Source organism: Coloeus monedula, assembly GCF_965178545.1.
Source record: "Coloeus monedula genome assembly, chromosome: 20".
Classification (NCBI taxonomy): Eukaryota; Metazoa; Chordata; class Aves; order Passeriformes; family Corvidae; genus Coloeus; species Coloeus monedula.
Window position 1 is genome coordinate 9,827,999 of NC_138800.1, and position 22,579 is coordinate 9,850,577.

Sequence of the window (22,579 nt, forward strand, 5' to 3'; positions counted from 1 at the left end):
TGGAGACGGCACTGGAGAGCCCTTTCCCCATGAAAATCATCCCTTTGCCACCTCAGGAGCCGCAGGGATGACCCCGGAGGCTGAACACCGTCGGGAGCCGGGGGAGGGCCGCTCCGGTGACTGCGGGGAGGAGCGCGGGGCGCTGCCGTGCGGTCAGAGGGACGCGGGGGCCGCCGAGGGCTCTTCGCCGCGGGACACCCGGCTGGCACGGCCGCCGTGGGACCCCCGGGCACCGCGCAGGGACCCCCGGCCGGGCCCGGTGCCCTCGGGCCCCGCGAGGGGCGGGGCGGGCGCTGCGGTGCGTACCGGGCCCACCAGGGGGCGCCCGCGCCCCGCCCGCCCCGGCGCGTGCGCACGGCGGGGCGCGCGCGGGCCCGACCCGCCGCCCCGAGCGAGGTGAGAGGCGGCCCCGGCGGCCCCGGCTTCCCCCGCCGCCCCGAGCGGGCCGCACCGGGGCCGGGCCGGGCCGGGGTGCAGCGCGGAGAGCGGTGCTCGGGCAGCGGGGGGGAGCGCGGGGAGCGCGGCGCCGGGAGCGCGCGCTGGTCACGGAGCCTCGCGGGCCGCGGCGGGGCCGGGCGGGGGCGGGGCCGCGGCGGGGGCGGGACCGGGCGGGGCGGGGGCGCCGCCTGGCGGTGATGGGGAGAGGGGGCAGCCGGGGCTGCGGGGGGATTGGGAATGGGAGCCGGGATGTGGGGAGCGGGATGTGGGATTGGGCACTGGGGAGCGGGGATTGGAGAGTGGGATGTGGGGAATGGGCATTGGGCACTGGGGAGTGGGGATTGGAGAGTGGGATGTGGGGAATGGGCATTGGGCACTGGGGAGCGGGGATTGGAGAGTGGGATATGGGGAATGGGAGGTGCAGAGCGCCTCCTTGTACAACAGCTGCTCATAACTCTCCGCTCAGCGTGTCCATCCCCACAGAAACCCTCGCTCTGGGATTGCATCGCCATCGCTCCACATCTCTGTGTTTGATTTCTGCCCACACCCAGAGAACAGGCTCTGATCCATGTGGAATGGGGTCTGAAGGCTGCTGACAGCCCTTCTGCTTCCTGCTCCTCGGGACGTCCTGGGAGGATCACACCTGCGGAAGAGGCGGCGGCAGGGAGGGAATTCCCTTTTGGATACACTGGTTGGGACAAGGCTCACGCTCTGTGTTTAGGCCAGACGAGTTTTACTCCAAGGAGCAGGACCAGCACCACGGGGCAGGGATGGAGCGCCTGGCCTCCTTCGGTAGTAAGTGCCACCTGACAATTCAGCCCCCACATCTGGGCATGAAGAACCTGCATGGCTGGGCTCAATGGTCTTAGAGGGCTTTTCCAGCCCAAACAGTTCTCTGATTCCATGACATTTGGGAAGGGTTTGCCATTGTTTAAAGCCATCAGCAGCCATGGGAGAGGGAGACAGAAAGCCAAAAGGGTTTGGTCCACAGAATCACTTATTTGTACAAATTCTCAAGAGCACGGGGACACAAATGATTCAGTGTGAGTTTGGTCTTCTTTCTCTCCGCTTATAATTGAGCTGGTTCAAATCCATTTTCTTGGAAAAAATCAGAATCATGGAATCCCAGAGTGGTTTGGGTGGGAAGGAGCCTGAAGGATCATCCAGTGCCACCCCTGCCATGGGCAGGGACACCTCCCACTGTCCCAGGCTGCTCCAGCCCCAATGTCCAGCCTGGCCTTGGGCACTGCCAGGGATCCAGGGGCAGCCACAGCTTCTCTGGGCCTCAGCACCCTCACAGGGAAGGATTTCTTCCCAACATCCCATGTAACCCTGTTTTCTTTGAGTTTGGAGCCATTATAACCTGAGAGCCTTATTTATTTTGTTGCACAGTTGAGTTCACTGAAAATCCATAGAATCATGGAACATCCTGAGCTGGACCCACAAGCACCATCAGCTGCTGGGGCTGGGCACAGGTGAATTTAGGGGCTGCCAAGGCAGTGCTGTGCTCGTGTCACAGGAGATTTCCCTGTTTTCCCAGATGACCCCTTTGATAAGCCCCCGTGCCGAGGCTGCTCCTCGTACCTGACAGAGCCCTACGTGAAGTGTGCAGAGTGTGGGCCCCCTCCCTTCCTGCTGTGCCTGCAGGTGAGTGCCAGCAGCAGGGCAGAGCCTTTCATTGCTCTGAGAGAGCCATCCAAGGCCTGCCTGGTGCCAGGCTGTCCAGGAACACGTTAATAACTGCCCTCTCCAACACTCTTGTTTGCTCAGGGATGGGGAAATAATAAAGGGGCTTTGGGGGGTGAAGGATTGAGGCATGGGCAGGGGAAGGAGGTCTTTGTGCAGCAGCCAAACCACCTCACTCACCTCACTCAGCCTGGGGTGACCCAACGTGCTGCTGCATGTCTGGGGCAGTATCATTTCTGTCATCCTTTGTGGCATGGAAAAGAAAATCCCATCCAGAAACACCCCCCATGCATTTTTTCCCTTCCCAAACAGAAAAGGAGAAGCTGCAATATTGACAGTAATTGTTTGTGACCAGATGCAGTTCTTTAAAAATTCTGTGTGTGAGCTGGTAACCACAGAAAGTACTGCTGGTGTAATTAATAAGTGAATAACTTTGTGTTATTATGACTAAAAATTGGCAGTAACCTCTAAGAGTGAAAGAAGAGCTGAGCCTTGTGCTCAGCTCTGTACAAAATACACAAACCCCTATTTTGCATATTGGGTGTGGTTTTGCTCACTTACCTGTATTTTAAAAGTCAGAAATTTAACTGTTAGAAACAGCTGCAAACCTGGTGCTTTTAATCAGAGAGCCAGGATTACAGGGAAACTGTGTTCAATATTTACTAAATGCTATGTGTTCTCTTCCTGGAAGGATCAAACTATATATGGTGCTATTATATATAAGGTGCTATTCAAGCTATAACACCAAACTTTTTTCACCTTAATACTTAACGAAAAATTGTTGGATTCCCAGGAGTTATGTCTTGGGGCAAAAGACAAGCAAGCTACAAAGATTTAACACGATTTTATGGGTTTGCTCAAAATAAATCAGAAAAATTTAATGTATCAGGTGGTCAGTTTTGGATACCCCGTGGTCAGATAATAAAACTTTAAAAAGGGAGCAGTGAAAATCGTTTCAGGGCAGAAGTAACACAATTCTGATCTTTTGTTCTGCAGTGTTTCACCCGAGGATTTGAATACAAGAAACATCAAAGTGATCACACTTATGAGATAATGGTAAATATTCCTTTTGGATAACACCTACTCAGTCCTGGGCTCTCTCAGCTTCCCAGGAGTGAGACCTTGCTTACTCATATTACATTGAAAGGTTGAGTGATGCAATTCTTTGATTCAGAGGTTTAAAACTACTAAAAAAAGAAAAATATCCACCCAGAACAGGATGGAGTACTGGAGTCATTTAAAGCTGCATCTTCTTCTTGTGCCTGGAGAGCACAATGCTATCACTAGACTTACAGTTCTTTAACCATGTAAATCAACTTCTCTTTCTCTAGGCTTGTTTTTCCTTCCTCAAAACTAATAATTCTTAAAGTCTCCAGCAGTTTTTACTGTGTTTCCTAGTATAACATTGTGTAATAGCAGCTGGGAGACACAAATGTGTTTGCTCTGGTTGATGCCCTGATGCCCTAAGGAATCCAATAATTATTCAATCAGGTTTTGTAAAAGTTTAAAAGTACCAGAATTATCTCCTGTGTCGCCCCGTGGTTCAGAACTTCTCTGCTCTTCCTGAGGTGGGTTGGAACACAGGATCACAGTTTGTTCTGCTTTTTTCTTCTCCAGACATCCGATTTCCCTGTCCTGGATCCCAACTGGACAGCTCAGGAGGAAATGTCTCTCTTGGAAGCTGTGATGGACTGTGGATTTGGGAACTGGTGAGGATTCAGTGGCTCAGCCAATTTCATTCAGTGATGGGCAGTTTTTCCTCTCTTTTCCCTGGATCTCACTGTTGAATTCATCAGTGCACATTGTTCAGTGACTTATTGTGGGTGAGACACTGATTTAGCAGCTAAAGTGGAAAGCTGGGGTGTCAGATCCTGTGTTCCTGAGTTATCTGTCTACTTCTTTATTAAAAACAGTTGTGTTAAGAGTACAGAACCCCAGAATTCACAGAAGCAGAACTGAGAGTTCTTGGGTGCACACTGCTGTCGGAAGACTGAAAACTGGTTACAGAGTTTACCATTACCTGGAGCCAGTGAAATGTGTGAAAAGCTCTCAACAGCAGTAGATTTCAAGGCTGTTAAAGATGTGGTACATTGCATCAGCCAGAGGGTTTCCCATATGAGAACAGTGAATTGCATTGTTCATGGGCACCCAAAAAGAGCTCCCTGGCACCGTATCAAACGTGTGAGTGTTGGTGCTGAGAGTGTGAGTTCAGGCACCATCACAGGCCAGTTCTCTGCACACAATACAACCAATCTCCTGTCCCAAAATTACCTTTTCCCACTGGAGAAATTAAAAAAAACCCAACATTTCTGTGTTGTTCACATGAAGCCTCCCCCTCTCCCCACTCCAGGCAGGACGTGGCCAACCAGATGTGCACCAAATCCAAGGAGGAGTGTGAGAAGCACTACATGAAACACTTCATCAACAACCCCCTGTTTGCATCCACCCTGCTGAACCTGAAGCAGGCAGAGGAGGCTCAGCACAACGAGACTGCCATTCCTTTCCAGTGTGAGTATCCCTGCCCTGCACTCACAGGGAGCTTCCCTGCGAGGTCCCTGCTCTGCCAAGGCTGGGATCAGCAGCTCTGGGAAGGACAGGCACCACAGATGCTGTTTGCTTTCATTCCCAAAGGGATAACCTGTTCTGATAACTGGCTTGGAGAATGTCAGGAGCAGGGTTCTCTTCACACTGGATTAATTCCTGGGTGTATCACACAGACAAGGCTGCCAGTTCCATGGGAAAAGGCAGGGAGCAGCATGGTCTGACACAAACATCAGGGTCTCAAAAGCAGAAGTTCCTGCATAGCCAGAGGACACAGAAATCACCCCAGCAGGAACCTGGATGTTTGTACCCACTGGATTACAATCCACCCCAAAGCTCCTTCATGTGTGTGTCCCTCACAGTAGATTCCAGTGTGGTTCTCAGCCTGTCCAGCCCCTGCCCTGCCCTGTTCTGCCTTTAAACATTCCCTCTGAGCATGTGCACATCACTGTGTACACACTGTGTCCCAGGCCTAACTGCTGATTTAATTTGCCATAAAATCACTCCTTTCAACTGTGCTGATTTCACACCTCTCTCTTGAAAACTGCCTGTTAAAAAGTCTGAGCTAAATTGCAGCAAGTTAACAAATTCTCAGTTTTCCTTGCATTTCACATCTTCAGCATTCCCCCAGTCTGGCAACTGTTCATTCCAGAGCTCCCCAGCCTCTCTGGGTGAGGCAGTTGCTGGGTGTCTGGAGCTTTACATTTCCCAGTAAAGTGGTTAGAGCTAAACAGCAGGAACTGGGCAATTTTGGTTCTGTCCCTGGCTGTTATTGATTTTTTTATGTGCCTGGGCCAAGACAAACTCTGTGTGCCTCAGCCTGCTTTATCTGTGCCATGAGACACACAACACTCAGCTCCCGCACGAGTGCATTGTGAGCCTCAGACTATTATTGTCTGTAAAACACCGAGCTCCTCAGCTGGGAAGAGCTGTAAAAATTGGGAGTTCTCTGGCTTTAATTGCAGCTCTGTCAATGGCCCCCAGAAGAAGGCAGATTTAACACTCCTGTTGCTATTAACTAAAAGAACCTGCACACTGAGCCCCAGGGAGCTGCACAGGTTTAGAGGGGGATGCTGAGCTCCAAAATGTAAAGTTTACATTTTATTACCTGTTTATTACCTTGAATTTGTGTTTGACTCTTGAGAATACTATGAAGATCTCAGACTGCTGCATTTTTCTCTGGATGAACTCTGTCTTTTCTGCCTATAACACTGAATAAAAGCCCAATCAGGGTATTTTTCTTCACCTAATTATTCCCACTTTTCCTGCAAAATAAACACTTATTTACAGATCCTTAAAAGAAGATCCCAAGCCCTACTCAACAAGTGAAAACCTTTGGTTTTTTTCAGCTGCTGATGATCCCCCACGGCCCACCTTTGATTCCTTGCTCTCCAGGGACATGGCTGGGTACATGCCAGCCAGAGCTGACTTCGTTGAGGTAAGAATGACTCTCCTCCCATACTTAAAATTTGCTGCTGGGTGCAGGCTCAGCACACACACCCTGTTTGCCCCTGCCTGTCTTTGCTCTTCATTTAAAAACATCACAGGAGGCCAGAGGACTGAGGGATGCTCTTAGTCCTGTGGTTTAATTTAAGGTTATCCTGTGAGGAGCAGGGAGTTGGACTCTGACCCTTACGGGTCCCTTCCAAGTTGAGATATTCCATGATTAAACCTCTGGATTAATGAAGGGTTTGGTGACAGAGGTGGCGCTGGTGGCCTGCAGAGCCAGGAGAGGCAGCAGAGAGGCTGCAGGACGCGCTGCTGCCACCAGATGTCCAGCCAGGGGTGGCCCTGCTGAGCGGGCTGGGTGCTGGGAATTGGATGCTCGGCCAAAGGATCAGCTCCAGCACTGTCACCTGCCTGAGGGAAGCACACACAGGTCTGCTCCAGACATCTCTTGGAAGACCTGCATTGCTTTCCATGCTTTTGGCTGGGGGCCCAAGGCCCCAGTTCCTGCTCCTGTCCATGGAGGAATGAGTTCAGCCATGCACGGGCTCGTTTTTGTGCGTCTGAGCAGAATCAGCACGGGGCCATCCCCACAATCACACCCTGTGCCTGGACACGGCTCTCAGGCACATGGAGGGGACGCTTGGGGGTGTCCTGAGCCGGGCCAGGGGTTGGACTTGGTGGTCCTTGTGGGTTCCTTCCAACTCAGGACATTCTGTGACTCATTTCCATCACAGTCAGGGAGTCATTACCTCATTAATTCCCACTGTCCTGTCACAACATCCTGCTGCAGCTGCAGCCATGGGGGTGCCTTGACGCATTCCCCAGGTAAAGCTCCCCTGTGGGGTTTGTTGCCCAAGAATGGAACCTTGTACCCTGTGTATGAGTAAATATCTCTGCTCCCAGTCCTTCTGCATGTTCTGAAACCAGAGGCCAATGTTTTAGTGCTAGTTAATGACAATGTATTAATCACCTCTGAACAGGAGTTTGACAACTATGCTGAGTGGGATTTGAGAGATATTGATTTTGTAGAAGATGATTCAGACATTTTGCATGGTAAGTGCCACATTTCTGTACCCAGGCTCGAAACTGTTTCAGATGCCTGTGCAGCTTTTCACTGGGTCTCTTTCTCCACACGCTTTGAAAGTGAACATACACTTCTAATGTATGGGGTTTAATGTTTGGGGTTTTAATGTATTAAATGTATCAGTGTAGGTATTAATGCAGGCAGCAAGGAGGTGTGGAGTTTAAGACTATGTGAGACACATTAAAAGTGTTGGACTCTTGAAGCTGTGTGATTTTTCATGTGTTCAATATGCCCTGAGTTAGAGTAGCATCACCTGTGTGTGACAACTTCCTTTTTAATGTGAAGAAGATGATTGTATGAGCCCAGTTCCTGCTCTGAGTTTCTGTGAACGTGGCTGCCTTAATAATATGAAATAACAGGAATTACTAAAGTGACATTTTAATCCATAGAGAGGAGAAGATCCTGCTTTTCCCCACATTTGTAAGTACACACAGGGTTTAAAAGTCCTGTGTTTATGCCTCAGAATTCTGCCATCTGTGTCAGGCAGTTCTGAGCTAAAGCCTTTGCATCCCTTGGAGACAGACAAATCCTGTTACAGTCTTGCCAAAGTTAAAAAACACCAGTTTGAAGTTGAGCAGTGTACGCAGGAGCTTTAGGAATGCAAACTCCCCTGGCTCAGGAAGGTTATGAGAGTCATATGTCAGTCTCTCCCCTTTTAGCATTTATTGAGAGGGGGACTGGCTTGAGGCCATGGCAGGGATTCCGTGTGCCAGCTCTCTGCTGTTTTGTCCTATTCTGGCTCCTGGTGAACTGGAAAAGCAAAATAATCTCCTATTTGTGCACATTAATTGATAGATTCGTGTTCCATCGGGTTTTGCAGCACTCCCCTCATACCTGCCTTCCTCCCAGGCACAGTTCAGCCATTTGAGGTCTCTTCTGCCAGGGGCCCATCCTCCAGGAGCTCTGCTAACTCCTGCTGGAGCTGGATCTGCTTGTACTCCTGCACATCCTGCAACAGGGACTTCCACAATCGAATTAGGAGTTCACAATTTAATTATGTGTTGTGTGAAAAAATACTTCCCTCCCATCTGTCCAATCTTTTGCCTGATAATTTCATTGGATGTTCCCTAGTCCATCCTTCAGTTGTCTTCAGTGTTTGGGAAGGGATGTCAGGCATTTGCTCTGTGCAAACTGTTTGGCAGAGGTTGTGGAGCGTGACCAGCTGCATTTTGGATCTCTTAGCCCAGGAACTCTGGCATCTGCCTTCCCACAGCTGTCCCAGATCTGCCCACGTGAGAGAGAAAGCCTCGCAAAAATGAAGTCCCAGGGTCCAGCCAGCTGTTTCCCTTTCACATGAGGCATCTCAGGGAGAGAAAGAATTCTTTGCTAGAAAATTTGGAATGAGATCTTTCCCTTCTGTGATTTAACACAAAAAAAGGAAGGAGCCACATCCTACCTGTCCTGCAGTTTTAAAGGGCTCAGCTGCCGGCTTTGCTTGAGAGAATTTTGCAACCCAATTGCAGGAGCCCATGGTGCAGAAAATGGCTCAACACGTGGCTCTGAGAGCAGGGGTGGTTTAAGGAGCCTTTGTACTTTGTAGCTGACGGGCAGAGAGGGTTGTGAGGCAACCTGGGTGTGAAGATGTAACACAGGGGTTTAACACATTTTATAGCCCAGAGAAACCCAAACGGGGCCTCGCAGCAGAGATTAAGGCTCAGGTTGGGGAAAAAATCCTCCATTTGTTTTCCTGCCACACATTAAACCTCACTGGGTTCAAGATTCATTTTTGAAAACTACTTTCCTACTGCATTTTCTGCAAGTCACTCAGGCTGGGCCCAGGGAACACCCCAGCCAGTACAGTTCCTGTGGTCTCTCTTTCCTTCTCTTGGTGCACCAGTCACAGATCAGTGCTGCAGTGCCAAGGCTGCACTTCCCACAGGAATATTTGTGCTTCCATTGGAGTGGAATTCCCTCTTGTTCCCTTTCTCCCACACTGCTTTCCGTAGTATTTTGTAAAAATTAATTTTTAAGAAGTTCTAGATCTGAGCTAGATCTAGATCTGTTTTCTGATTTATTACATCTTTTCTATGAAATATATATTTATAGATTTATCTCATATATTTTCCCTGTTAGATTCCCTGCGTTACTCTAAACAAGTTACTGGTATTCCCACAAGAAAATGCTGTTTAATGCAAGGTGGAAAGGCTCCCAGGCAGCTTTTATGAGGAGCATAGAACCTGTACCTGCTGCCTCACCAGCTCTTCCCACCCCACAGGAGGTCACAGACATCACTCAGTCACTTCTGATTAGCAAGATGGCCAAAATTGTATGAAATCTCTCATGTTTCAATTAAATTCTGGAATTGTTCTCTTTTGTTCAGTGCTGGCAGTACAGTAAGGGCATGCAAATATATATTGCAGTTACACAAAAACATAATGGACAGATCAAAAGCACCAACCAGTTACAACCCTAATTCAGCCCACAGTGCTTGAATATTTAATGAACTACAAGTTTTCATCAGGCTGAATTAGAACGTTGGTAATTTATCTTTTTCCCAGCTTTTTTCCCCCCCTTCTCATGTAAATAATTTTCACTTCTAACACTGCAAAGTAATTGCTGAAACCACAGATTTAGAAGTGAGTGGAAATAGGCTGCAACTGGCAGGGAAATTTGATTTTAAGCTGCAAGGCAGTCAGTGTCCTTCTCGACAGAACATGGTGTTTATTCTCCTGTGGACGTTCCTGCCATGCTCCAAAGGCAGATAACTGTTTGCCATGGGTCCTGCTGTCCTCCAGGGAGGGTGAATTTGGACTGCAGCCCTTCAGTTTGTCCCAAGCCCAGCACACACTGGTCACACAGGCTGTTTACTGGGATTAGTTTGCATTCTTCCCATTATCTGGGCCTCGCCTGCCAAGGCAGGTTCGCTCCCATGAAACAAAGCTCTCACTCATTAGCGTTCAACAAAGTTTCCTGCAGGCCAAATGAGGCTGAAGAGGAATGAAAAGCAAAGAAACTGTTTTGGACACACTCTGGAGAAACCAAAATATTTGGGGTTTATTTTTTTTTGGAATGGAGGAAGGAGCCTTGAATTGCTGCCTATCAGTGGGTCCTTCAGAGCTGCACCGAGCATGGCAAGGAGCCTTATCAGTGCCCAGAGTGGACACCCTGAGCACGGTGTCAGCTTGGATTATCTCACATTCCCAGGACAAACAGCTGCCTCCCTGCTAGAATCCATGGGGGAAAGCTGGAGGAATCATTCTCATTCCCCCAGCATCTCCTCTCTCATTTCCATGCAGTGTGTAACAGTGTAGTAGTCGGAGTTATTCATGCATTCCAGATTTGGTAATCGCCTGGTCCTGTGTGAATATGTCTATTAAAAACAAAAGCCCCTCCAAAAGGGCATGTGGCAGCAAATACTAATTTCACTGGAAGCAGAAGCTCCATTTTTTCCCTTCATTTGTTCCTTCCTCTCCCCAGCTGATCATCATTTCTTTAGAATAATGTGCACTCAGGTGAAAGCATCAAAACTCGATGGTTAGAGGTGCATAATTACTTGTGATATTTATAGAGGTTCTCCAGTGCAGTTTCTGCATGTACTTATTAAGTTCTGCCCACACAAACCCCAGAAAATAACAAGTTGGCTGAGCTTGCAGAGGGTTTCAAAACTACAAAAATATTTTCCATAAATTGGCACCAATTCCAACCCTTCCTAATGGATTTCATTCATGTTTAACTTGCTGCATTCCCAATTTCTCGTCCCCACATTTTAGCACGAAGGAGAATTTGCTATGTCTGCTTGTTCTTAAATTAGGAAACTTACATACCTCGCTATGAAAATACACAATGATGTGGAAAATGCAAGAAATTTGGAAAAATAAGTAGGAATATTGCAGCACCCCTCCTATCTCATACAGAATCCTTTACTCTTAGATTAACATCAAATCAATTTGGGGCAAACTGAAGGGGTTTTTGCTTGGGATCAAGCTCCTGAGCAAATCCCCACAGCCTTTGGGTTCAGCTGTCCCTGTTTGTATGAAATTTGATTACCCAGAGGGATGCAGGGATGAATTTCCCAGAGGCTGGGGGCTTCCTGGTGTTTACACCTACATGCATATTTAAAATAGACACATAACCACACTTCTTAATTGCATTATTAATTATTTATGCGAGAGTGCAATCAATAAGCTGCCACTATCAGTTTTGCTCTTTTTGTGTAACTACAGAGAGAAATGGATCCTGGGTTCTGTCCCCCTTGGGTCATCCCAGTTCCCCTATTTCCAAGGGCTGGTTGTTGTGTCACAGCCTCTAAACCAAGCCTTGAGCCTCTTCCTTCCGAGAGCACATGGAAATGATTAATGTAAAGTTAAAAAAACCACTACACCAGCCACCTCTACACTCATTTAATGACCTAGAATTTGTGTGTTACCTAACAGAGCGAGGGAAGGGAAGGCAATAGGTGTCTCTTTATCTTGTCTTTCACGAATTTGCCCCAAAAAAAGTTCATTAAGCTAATGGCTGCAGGAGAGGGGAGCTGCAGGCTCCGTGAGTGGCTCAGCCAGGCTGCAGACAGGTTTGATTTTGGGAAGGATGTGATTTCTAATGAGCATGGCTTTTTCCTGGGCTTCTTCACACTGTCCTGAACTATTCTTTGTTCTCCTGGCAGACAGATAAGTTTGGAAGTTAACAAGCTGGAATCTTCCAGATGTTTTTAAGAACTGTAGCAAAGGCTACTTTGAATCCTCACAGTTCAGAACTGTGTCTGGTTCTTGGAGTTCCTTGTTCTGTGCAAAGAAGCCTTTGCCCAAAGATGGTACCTCAGATCCTTAAATCCTTTTTCAGGAGAAGGAATGCTTGGCAATTGCAGGTATGAAGGAACAAATAAGTGCTGATAGCAAAACAGTCCAAGAAGGAAGAGGAAAGGAGTTCTCAGGATCTGCCCGGGTTCATGTTTACATGAGTGTATTTGCAGTGATGAATTTGGCAGGAGTAAGCAAAAGAAACCTTCCCCAGGTAGGAAGCACTGCAGGTTTGCCTCTAATGGGTTGATGCCCCTGTAAAATTGCCTCAGGATTTTTAAACCAGCAAAGCAGTGACCATCCAGCCTAACGTGAACATAAAAGCTTGACATTCAGCCTCCTGCAGTGATTGCTTATGAATTCTTTAACCTTTTTGTTTTGCAGCTCTGAAGATTGCAGTTGTAGATATCTACCATTCCAGGTTAAAGGAAAGACAGAGACGGAAAAAGTGAGTTGTGAAGCAGTAACTGTGTTCTTTCCTTCCCTGTGCAACGCTGATGGATTACACATCATTAATTTCCTACTTCACAGAAAAAAAATCCTGCCAGACTGTGACTGATTGCTGGACTCCCACTTTTTCCCCAGAAATATTTGCATCATTATTTTTAATTCCTAGTGGTCCCTAAGTTAGGTTTTCACACTGAGGATAACTCTGTTGCTGACGTGGGGTTGAATATTTTATTCAGCTCATTTGACAGTGTTCTAGAATGACTCAATCTATTAATTAAATTAAGTTTCATTATAACTTTGAAATACTTTGTTCAATATTTTAAATTATCTTGCTGGATTACTCCCTGGAAGAATTAGTGATTTGAAGTGGAGCTGCTCCAGTCCTTCTCAAAAACTACACAGTTCTGCTGAATGACAGGAAGGATTGACCTGGTCCTTTATAATCCATAAATAAAAAGTATTTATGTGGTGTGATTTCCATGATGATCAGTCTTGTCATACTAAAGGAGAGTACTGCAGGGCTCTTCATAACCCTTGTGGTTACATCAGCATCAGGTTTTGTGAAGTTTCTACAGCAGGATGGGACAAAAATCTGGAGAATGACACAAAAATGCTGATGTCACTCTCAGAAAGGTGACTCTGCACAGGACAGGAGGGTTTTGTACACACCAAAGGAAATGAAAGGGATTTTATAGAGCAAGTTCTGACCTGACCTTGACGGCCCAGCTCTGTGGTATCTTATTTGCCAAAGTGGAGTCACCACAGAGCAATGAGCACGTGGCACTGCTCAGACTGGTGACAAAGGTGTTTATCAGGCACCTGCTTTTCCCTCTGCTCCTTCCCCTGGTCCCGTCAGGAGCAGTTCAAACCCAGAGTTGCCTCCATCATCTCTTTAAAATCCAAGCTGCCATGGAAAAATGCCTTTCCCCTGTTCCCAGTGGTGGCATTTACAGTCCAGCCCTACCCTGTGCTTTAGCAGAGGGATGTTTGTGTCTGTCCGAAGCTGGAAATCATGTTCATGAGACATTCATTACCTCTGATTTTGGAAGGACAAGTTATAAGGTGCTGTAGATGTGAAATCTATGCCTAAAGAAGCAATTTCCAACCTTTAAAGGGATTGCAGCTCCCTTTGTGCTCAAGGCTAATGCACACCACTGTCCAAAATTTACCTTGATTAAAGGCACACTGCATCATGTTTCCATTCCAGCCAGCCCAGGGCTTATGGGAATTTCATTCATGTTTAGTTTTAGACCCCTCTGATGGTCTAAATCAAAGTTTCTTCTGAAGCCTTTGTGTTTGCGAGGCAATGCAGGAGTAATGGCCTGTATTAATATAATTTTCTTTCATTTCCAGAATTATAAGAGATCATGGCCTGATCAACCTCAGAAAATTTCAGAGTGAGTATCAGGTGTAACTGCTTCCCTTCAAAGTGGCAGAACTTCACACATTCACCATTTCCAGGTCACCAGTGTGGTTTGTTCATACTGGAACATATTCAGATGTTCTAAATTCCAGCAGATTTCCTGCCCCAGCTCTCTCCAGCTGTCCGGTTCTAACTACTCCCAGCTCAGTGTTTTGGTTATTGCCTCAAAGTTGCCCTTCAGAAGCATGTTGGGCTCTGCTGAGTGGGGGAAAGGGGGAAGGTGAAATCCAGGCCTTTAAGGTGCACCTCACTCTTGTGAGAAATGACCAAACAACATTGAAATATCACCCCTCATGCTTTAAGGATTTTAAGGGCTGTAACTTTGGTTGCTTTTTACTAAGCAATCTGTAGTTGTGACACCAAAATGGCCGAGAATGACCAAATGTGGATTTTTAGGCAGTGCCGAGGCTGGTGCTCCCGTCAGCCCCCACAGGGGTGGCAGCAGGAGGGGTAACATGTGGTACTTCTTCCCCTGTAGTTCTGGAAAGGCGCTACCCCAAGGAGGTGCAGGACCTGTACGAGACCATGAGAAGGTTTGCCCGGATCCTGGGGCCCGTGGAGCACGACAAGTTCATCGAGAGCCACGCGCGTGAGTCCTGCAGGGCTCTGCAGCCCACGGGGACGGGTTGCATCATCTGTTCCCTAAATATATCCCTCTCCTGGAGGGCAGGAGGTGGTTTTTCTCCTCCTCCCCCATCTAACTACCTCAGGAAAACAAATACATTTGTGGTTTGATACACTGAACGAGCAGCGAGTGGGTTTTTTCCACTAAACTGTGTCCGAGCTCTTTGTTTGAGTTTGCAGTTGAGTGAACATTCTGGTCACGTGTTGGAGGTAATATTTTTTTATCTAAAGACCACTGTTTATTTACTGGGACTCTGTATCAGGGGAAGAATAAAATCCCTATATTATGTCTGTGTGGAGAGATTGGGAGCTGGCAGCAAACTGAATTCTTTGAAAGACACACGTTAAACTATTGTATGTCACATAATTATATAGTGCAGTGGTCATTATGTCCTTACCTTAGGGGAGAGGCATTGTTCCATCCCTGAATCATCCCATAACCTGCATTTAGGCAGATTCCAGTCCGAGTCACCACATCCTGCTTCATTCTGTGACTTAAAACTGGGAGAACTGTTGCTCATTAGAAAGAACAGAGCATTTACACAGTTGTGCCCGTGTTTTCAGGACACCCTGTATGAAATACCAAAAGCATGATCCTGCAAAAGCATGAGTCCTGCATGGGAGTGCTGCTCCTGGAACCTGGTTTTGTTGTCATAGTGGCAGCAGATCCTCAGGTGAACCTGACAGTCAGGTACAAGGCACTACACAGATCTCCTGAGCAGCAGCAGGAAATAAATTCACAAGGAAACTTGCTCCCTGTAAAACTGAGCAGTGCTGGGAGGCAGATGATGAAAGCAACAGACAGGAAATATCTCTGAGCAAAAGAAACATTTAACAATTTCATCTTACTGACTGCAGGAAAAGAATTGTCTGCAAAGAGAAATTTTGGAAGGTCCAGTTAGGAAAATCGTAGTTCCAAGAGAATGTTAGATTTCTAAGGTGCCTGGCTGGAGTAGTTCCTCAAATCTATTGAAATGCCTTCCAGAAATCCCACATTATTGTTACTTGCCTTGTCCAGGGTATGGCAAAAGGACTATCAAAGCATGAAGAGAAAATGCATTTTCTGAGCACACAAAGGCTGGAAACCAGCTGAAATCTGTGTCTGAGGAGCATTGGGACACAGGGAGTCTGAGATCTTGTGGAGGGAGGTTAACCCTGGCTGTGGTTTGTGTGTTCAGAGCTGACCTGTGCAGGCAAATAGCAAAGAGCCACATTCCCAGTCCACCCCACTGACCCACTTTTGCTCTTTGGTTTTCCCTCCTGCCAACTGCTGGGGTCCAACAGTGGAATTTGAGCTGCGCAGGGAAATAAAGAGACTCCAGGAATACAGAGCAGCAGGAATCACCAATTTCTGCAGTAAGTACCTGATGCATTATTCATTCCATTCCCATCCATCAAGGAAGGGAAGGATGATTTTACAACATTCAGGATGTGTTGAATAAAAAGACACTTAGTTCTGAGAGGCGTTTGCCTGGTCTGGAACTGAGTAAGGCTTCAGCAATGATGCACAGTCCAGCTGGGCTGGTTCACAGCTGATTTGAGCCATCAGCTTGGAGATCACAGTGTCTAACACAGCTCTGCTCTGGGCACCACTTTGCAAAAGCTTCATTAAAAAATATTTCTGTCAGGGCACAGTGGTCTCAGGGCTTCATCTCGGGACACTTCCCCTGGCTGTTGACACATGTGATATCTGGAGAGAGGCCTAAGACCTCCACATCAATGAAATGTCCTGTTTTATCCTGGAATTAGATCATGGAAGCCTTTTTTTGTTTGTTTTTGGCCTGAAATTAACAGGGGGAAGGGTGCAGGGTGGAATCTAATCCCTTCTGGTGCCAAGTAGTCATCACGAGGGAGAACAGCAGAGGTTGGGCCAGAAATAGAGAACTTCCCAATATTTCCTGAAGCGGGGAAAAGCCAGTCTGGACTTTCTGGGTGAGGCAGGTGGTGAGGGCAGGGTGTGTGTGTGCCACAGGTGCCCGGACCTATGACCACCTGAAGAAGAGCCGGGACGAGGAGCGGCTGAAGCGCACGATGCTCTCGGAGGTGCTGCAGTACATCCAGGACAGCAGCGCCTGCCAGCAGTGGCTCAGCCGCCAGGCAGACATGTAAGCACTGCCACAGGGTGTCCAGGGAACCTGAGCCATCCTGGGAATGCCCATGGCCAGCTTGGACGGGGTTTGAGGCAACCTGCTCCAGTGGAAGGTGTTCCTGCCCATGGGATGCGACGAGCCTCAAGGTCCCTTCCAACCCAAACCTTCCTGGGATTCTGTGCTTTGGTTTGCATCAAACACATTTTCCTGCCTGATAGTAACAAATTCATTCCGAATTTATTAAAGCAGGAACAGCCTGCAAAATTCGAAGGGCAGAAAAGTGGGTGACAGCAATAGTGCTTGTTGAGTGCAGGCAAAGGAAGGGACTCAAACCCCTCGGTTTTATATTTCAGGAACTGAACTGCTGTTCATAAAGTCACGGAGGGAAATGAGCCCTTTATGGATATTAATGAGGGCACAGCTGACACCTGAAATATTTCAGATGATTTTAGATGTAGCAGCATTATTAATGTGTCATCACCCTGCATGAGCTCTTGGATTTAAGGAGCAGCATAAAGGAAGTGCATCCTGTATGCAGGACATGGCTTGGAATTTCCCCCCTCAGTCTCCACTGTATTTTTAATTGTGATCCCCTCCACATTTCCTCGTTGGGTTTTTTAACAGGTTTCAGACATACTCTTCAATGTGGGAACACTAAATATTTATAAATCCTGTTGACTCCTAGTCAGGGTTTGGGTTATGCAAGTTGAATTGTGTAATTATTACAAGTTGTGGAAGAAGCACTTTCAGGGCCAACACATTCAGTTATTCTCAAAAAACACGACGGCAATTTGAAAATTTCCTTTCTTTTCAGTGATTCTGGCCTGACTCCCACGGTACCTGTTCCTTCAACTACAGGTAAGTGTTAGATGATGTCTGCTAAAAACCCAGTAATGTCTCTCTGACAGCCTTTTTCTGACTCTCTTTCTTGTGTGCCAAAGTGTCAGTCCTCAAGCCTCACAGTTAAGCACTGCTTAAGTCAACATTACAGCAATCTGCAAGTCATTCCACTCACATATCCTGCAGGACTTTCTGATGAATTTCTGTATTTTTCTGACTAGAGGTCAAAACCCATCCTAAAGCTACATTAGCAAGGCAGGAAACAAAAGAATTTTCACATTCTGTAAGCACAAATTAGGGGTTTCTCCACCAGGAGGACCCCATCTTCTTTCAGTGCCCAGTAAGGACAGATTCAGGGGTCAGTCAAGGTCCTCATAAACAGGACTTAAATAATTCCCATCCCATTTGTTGAGGTCATGGGGTGACTGAGACTGGGATAAAGTTTTATTACAAGGTTGTTAAATATTGCCAGGGAAAACTGGCTTTGGCTCTGTCCCTACACCCAGTTTTTATGTGGATGCTGTTAAACCACTTGAATTAAACATCTCAGAGGTGGACACTGGGTCTATATGTTCTTCCTCATTTCTTCCAGGAGCCTTGGAAATTTGGGTCAGAATACCAAGCAGTGAGTCAGAGCACTACAGACTGTTCTAAACCTATTTGGTGATTGCTAAGATCTGGTATTTTGCAGAAAAAACAGCTTTGTGTATCTCAGGGCTTCAGAGTCTGTGAAGGGAGGACAGTGTCCTCCAGCTGACGGTCTGGAATGAGGGATGAACTTCCTTTTTTGTCAAGGATCCAGTGTCCCATGAAGGGGAAGAGCCTGGGAGCACAGGGATTGTGTTGCCTGTGGAGCTGTGATAGCACACAGTGTTTACAAGCAGCATCACATGTGGAACAAAACCCAAACAAAATACCATAGAGCTGCTAATTAGGCAAACATCCTGCCCAGGGAACGGCGGGATGCTGGGGAAGAGCTGCCACGTGGCTCTAATTAAAGGCTGCATCATTCTGAATATACAAGAGGGCAAATTAATGCTTCACTTCTAGATTCTAAGCTCTTGACTTTGCAGTCTTGATGTTTTCTTTAATGTAGTTTGCATGCGTGTGGTATTTTCTGGGTTTATAAAAGAGTAAAACCGAATTCTGTCATGTCTCATCCTGGCACAGTTGCCCCGTGCCATAGGAAGAGGGAGCAGTGCTGGGAAATAACTTCCTTTACACCTCCCACAGACTCACACTCCAGCTCCTCTCCAGTCCCTCAGCTCTCTGTGCTCAGGCTCCTCACACCCAGCCAGATCCCGTCTGTTCCTGCAGATGCCCAGGAGACAGAGAGACTTCCCAGTGCCAGGGACAGGACCTGGGCAGGGCAGGGTCTGGAGCAGCTGCCAGCAGTCCTTGGGAAGACACAGTGGCACATTTCCCAAGGTCTCATCACTTTGCCAAATTTGGGAAGTTATCCTGGGATAGAGACCTCTCTCTGACAATGCTAAATATGCAACTCACAGTGCAGGGGTGGGAGACTGTTCCAATGGGAATAAACAACCCAAACTTTGTCCTGAGCTCTGCAAGTTACATAAAAAATACTATTAGAAGAAAAAGCCAAACCTGCAAGCCCTTGAGAAAGTTTAGGCTGTGCCAGGTAAAGTTACAAACAATAGTAAAAGTGAGAAATATCAGATGACCCTGTGATAAATACTCCTTTCAGAACTGTTTATCATAACAGACAAAAAATAAATCCCCCAACTGTACCTGCCTTGCAATACCTGCATGACATTGAAAGGCATTTGAAGAAAACTCTGCCTCATGAAGTTTTCAGTAATGCCAGAGAGAAATCGGCTGCTTAATCACACCAATAAATAGTCTCAGCATCCTTACAAGGTGCTGGTTTCAGCACACCTGGCACACCCTCCCTGGAGCTGGGATAGTCAGGAGGCTCAGCCCAGCTGAGCCATGCCCGGTGCCAGTCTGACACAAAGCTTTTGTCTTGCAGTTCCTCCCAAAAACCATCAGCTCACCAGTCTCACGAAACATTCACAGAGTTTAAAATTGCAAAACCATACCTTTTGTCACATCAGCAGAGCCTTGTGCTAAGCCCTAAATAACCCTGTCTGTAAACACTTGGCTCAGACTGGGTTGAATTGCCTCCCTAACACACCCCAGGAGCAGCCACCTCCAAAGGGCTCCGATTCTCCGGCATTTCCTTTCTCGTCCCACAGGCAGACGGAGTGCCCCACCACTGAACCTCACAGGCCTGCCAGGCACGGAGAAACTCAACGAGAAGGAGAAGGAGGTGAGGAAAGCATGCAAAGATCATCTCTGTAACTGTGTCTCCACAGTGCAGGGCTGCCCACACCATGTCTGGGGAGCTGTGAATATCACTTCAGTTACAGGCCCTGACTCCTCTTCCTTTCTCACAGAAATCATTCAGGTTTTCCAGTTGGCTTCTTAATTTCCCGTGCTACACATACATCACAAACTGGCTGATATAGCAGAGAAAGGAGCAGAGCACCAGGGTGTTCTTTGGTGCTGTTACAACATCCATCTCCCTGCCTGCATCGTGAGGCTGGCCTGAGCAGAGGGGTTAATTTTTCTTAATGAACACTGGTTGTTTTTCAGCCCAGTGCAGGCCTGTCCTCTAACTCAGTGGAGAACTATTGAAATAAGAGATTATTATTTTTTAATAGAAGTCCTAATGTGTCCTTAGACTGCCCAAGGCAGGTTGCAGTGCCCATGAAGCACAGCTGTATCTCAGCCTCCCCTCTCCCTGTGTGTTTCCCTTGGCTGGAGCTGGCAGCATTGGGAATCAGCTCACGGCTCCGTGTGGAACTGGCATTTCTGGCTCCATTCGGCACGGGAATAATGGTGGCAGGGCATCAGTGTGTGTGTGTGTGTGTGTGTGGAATCTGATTTCCTGGTCAGCTGAGACATAAAGTCTGAGGTCTGAGGAATTCTGCAATTTCCTATCCGTGAGGAATGAGCATGAAGCATTTCCTTATTAAAGGGAGGAGACAGACAGTTTCTCCAGCGGGAGCAAGGCTGTGCTCCTGGAAGGCAGCTGGTATTTGGGAGCTGAACAGGAGCTGTGCAGCCAAACAGCTCAGGAGCTGTGGAAAGCCATTCCTCACCAAACTTCCAAGCATGGAATGCCTTCCCTGCACAGCTTCCATGCCAGACTTCCAGAGGGGGCCGGCAGAGCTGCTTTTGTAGAAGGTATTAGAGCCTGAGACTGCAGGGGATTAGCAGCCAGATGCCCTCCCTGGCTCCCAGCCAATTGCTGCTTCCAAGTCTGGCATGTGTGCTTCCCGGGCTTTGGAAGGAGCAACGCCCACACAGGACACTCAGAGCTGTGCTCCTGTGAGCCCAGGGCTTGCTTTCATCCTCCTCCTTTATTTTTCCATCAGGAATGTTTTTGAATGCAGCAGCCAGCAGGCTCCTCCCCTCCCTACCTGTGGATCCAAACAGCTCGTCATGGCATTCCCGTGTGCCTCCCCTGTGCAAAGAAACACTGGAAGTGCTCTCAGAAAAATATTCCCCGTGTTCCTCCCCCAGCAGGGCTCTGGGAAGGGAAGAACATGACAAGTGTTGGTGTTTATTAACTTCACCTTTTGTCTTGCAGCTCTGTCAGATGGTGAGGCTGGTCCCTGGAGCCTATTTGGAATATAAAGCTGCTTTAGTGAACGAATGCAACAAACAGGGAGGCCTGAGACTGGCGCAGGCTCGAGCCCTCATCAAGATCGATGTGAACAAAACCAGGAAAATCTATGACTTCCTGATCAGAGAAGGGTACATCACAAAGGCCTGAGGACAGGCAGCAGTGCTTGGCTGGAGCAGGCAGATGTGGAGAGGCTTTGAAGTCGCCTTGACAGCGCTGAAAGATTTTACCAGTGTTGAATGAAGGACATTTCCTTTTGTTTAAAACCTTTTGGGGCTTCTTTTTTTTTTTTTTTTTTTTGTAAAAACAAGTAGGGAGCTTTGTTAAATTGTATGAATGCTGACATTTGTCTGGGTTCCTTTTGACTCTGCTGTTGTCAGAATTGCGCTGCCTCGGAGCGCTGGGAAGGATCACATGCCATATAAGCTCATCTTAAACGTGAATGGGCATTCATTCCTCACACCTCCTGTGACTACAGAGTGGATCACGGTACTTTTATGCGGATGGTGACACAGAATAAGGACAGAGTCACACTTTGTGCAGTACAGGGTATAGAAATGCGCTCCCTCCCTCCTTGTGTTCCTTCCTAAATCAGCAGCAGCTTTCAGAGGCGACAGCATGTGCCCGAGGGTGTAAAAATAGAGCTTGCAGTGGTCCAGTCTTTTTAACTTAATTGTGATAAAGGATGGGAAAGGACATGGCAGGGAAGCTCCTCAACGGTTGTTACTTTTACGTGGTATTAGCACATATCCCAGCAGGAGGGCTCTGCCAAAACCAAGGAGCTTCAGCTGCTCCCCCCGTGATTTGGGATTGTCAAGTTATATATAATCCCTCCGTTTCAGTCTTTTGCTTGTTGGGAAGGCTGGATGTTACAGCCACTGCAGTTTTTGGGAACAGGAATTAAAAGCTTCTCAGGACCCTGATCATCTCCCACAAAAAAATGAGTGGAGAGCATGAAGTTCCTGTTTGTGGGGTTTTATTCCCTCAGCGTTACCAGTGACATGCCTGAGGAGGTGCCACAAGTAACTACTCAAACACAACCCCCATCACATCAGCTGATCCATGAGCTTCAGCACCAAACTTTTGGATTTGGAAATCAGTTGGATGATGAAGATGGTTCTCTGCAAATGCAGCTTGTTTGTTTATTGCACATCAAATGGTTTGTCAGACAGCTTCCTGCTAAGGTGTAATGCTGCAATAATGTCCCATAGGAAACCTGACAGCCAAAGCAGGTGGGGTGTTGGATGCTCCCCAGTTTGGGATCTCATGGAAAAGCTGAGCTACAGCTGCACCAATACCTGTCTAAGGTGTTGAGGTTTGTGTTGTTTGTTCCCCAAGAGTAATTACCCTATGAACCTGAGGTGCCATTGAATGTGAAGTATTTTGGTTTGTAATAAAATCAAAATGACTTGAAACAATCTTACATCCGCATCCCCGGACTCCGAGTGAGACTGTAAAGGTCACACAGCTGCCTGGATCTATATCCATCAGCTCCTCACCACGAGAGAGGAGATAAATGCCCAACAGCGGCCCTAGAGATGCGGCGACTGCATTTCCTAGAAA

The 22,579-nt window shown here is 47.5% G+C and overlaps 1 protein-coding gene across 2 annotated transcripts; it reads left to right on the forward strand.

The window, feature by feature from the left end:
- Nucleotides 1-341: 341 nt before the first annotated feature.
- Nucleotides 342-22,376, forward strand: TADA2A (transcriptional adaptor 2A). Of its 2 annotated transcripts, none has more exons than XM_082294725.1 (16): nt 342-396; nt 922-1,233; nt 1,979-2,085; nt 3,121-3,180; nt 3,742-3,833; nt 4,475-4,632; nt 6,015-6,103; nt 7,095-7,167; nt 12,319-12,382; nt 13,738-13,781; nt 14,286-14,396; nt 15,716-15,787; nt 16,404-16,536; nt 17,336-17,379; nt 19,581-19,654; nt 20,981-22,376. In XM_082294725.1, the coding sequence occupies exons 2-16, from the start codon at nt 1,209-1,211 to the stop codon at nt 21,164-21,166; spliced, it is 1,332 nt and encodes a 443-aa protein (XP_082150851.1). In that variant the 5' UTR covers nt 342-396; nt 922-1,208; the 3' UTR covers nt 21,167-22,376. The 2 variants fall into 2 exon arrangements, with proteins under 2 accessions (XP_082150851.1, XP_082150852.1); XM_082294726.1 differs by having other exon boundaries at nt 356-396; nt 990-1,233.
- The last annotated feature ends 203 nt before the right edge of the window (nt 22,377-22,579 follow it).

Bases quoted from the DNA above. Each gene is read 5' to 3' on its own strand.
- TADA2A (XM_082294725.1), top strand. From the start codon at position 1,209: ATGGAGCGCCTGGCCTCCTTCGGTA. The intron at 15,788-16,403 runs GTAAGTACCTGA...TGTGTGCCACAG, and splicing joins AGGAATCACCAATTTCTGCA to GTGCCCGGACCTATGACCAC. The intron at 16,537-17,335 runs GTAAGCACTGCC...CTTTCTTTTCAG, and splicing joins CTCAGCCGCCAGGCAGACAT to TGATTCTGGCCTGACTCCCA.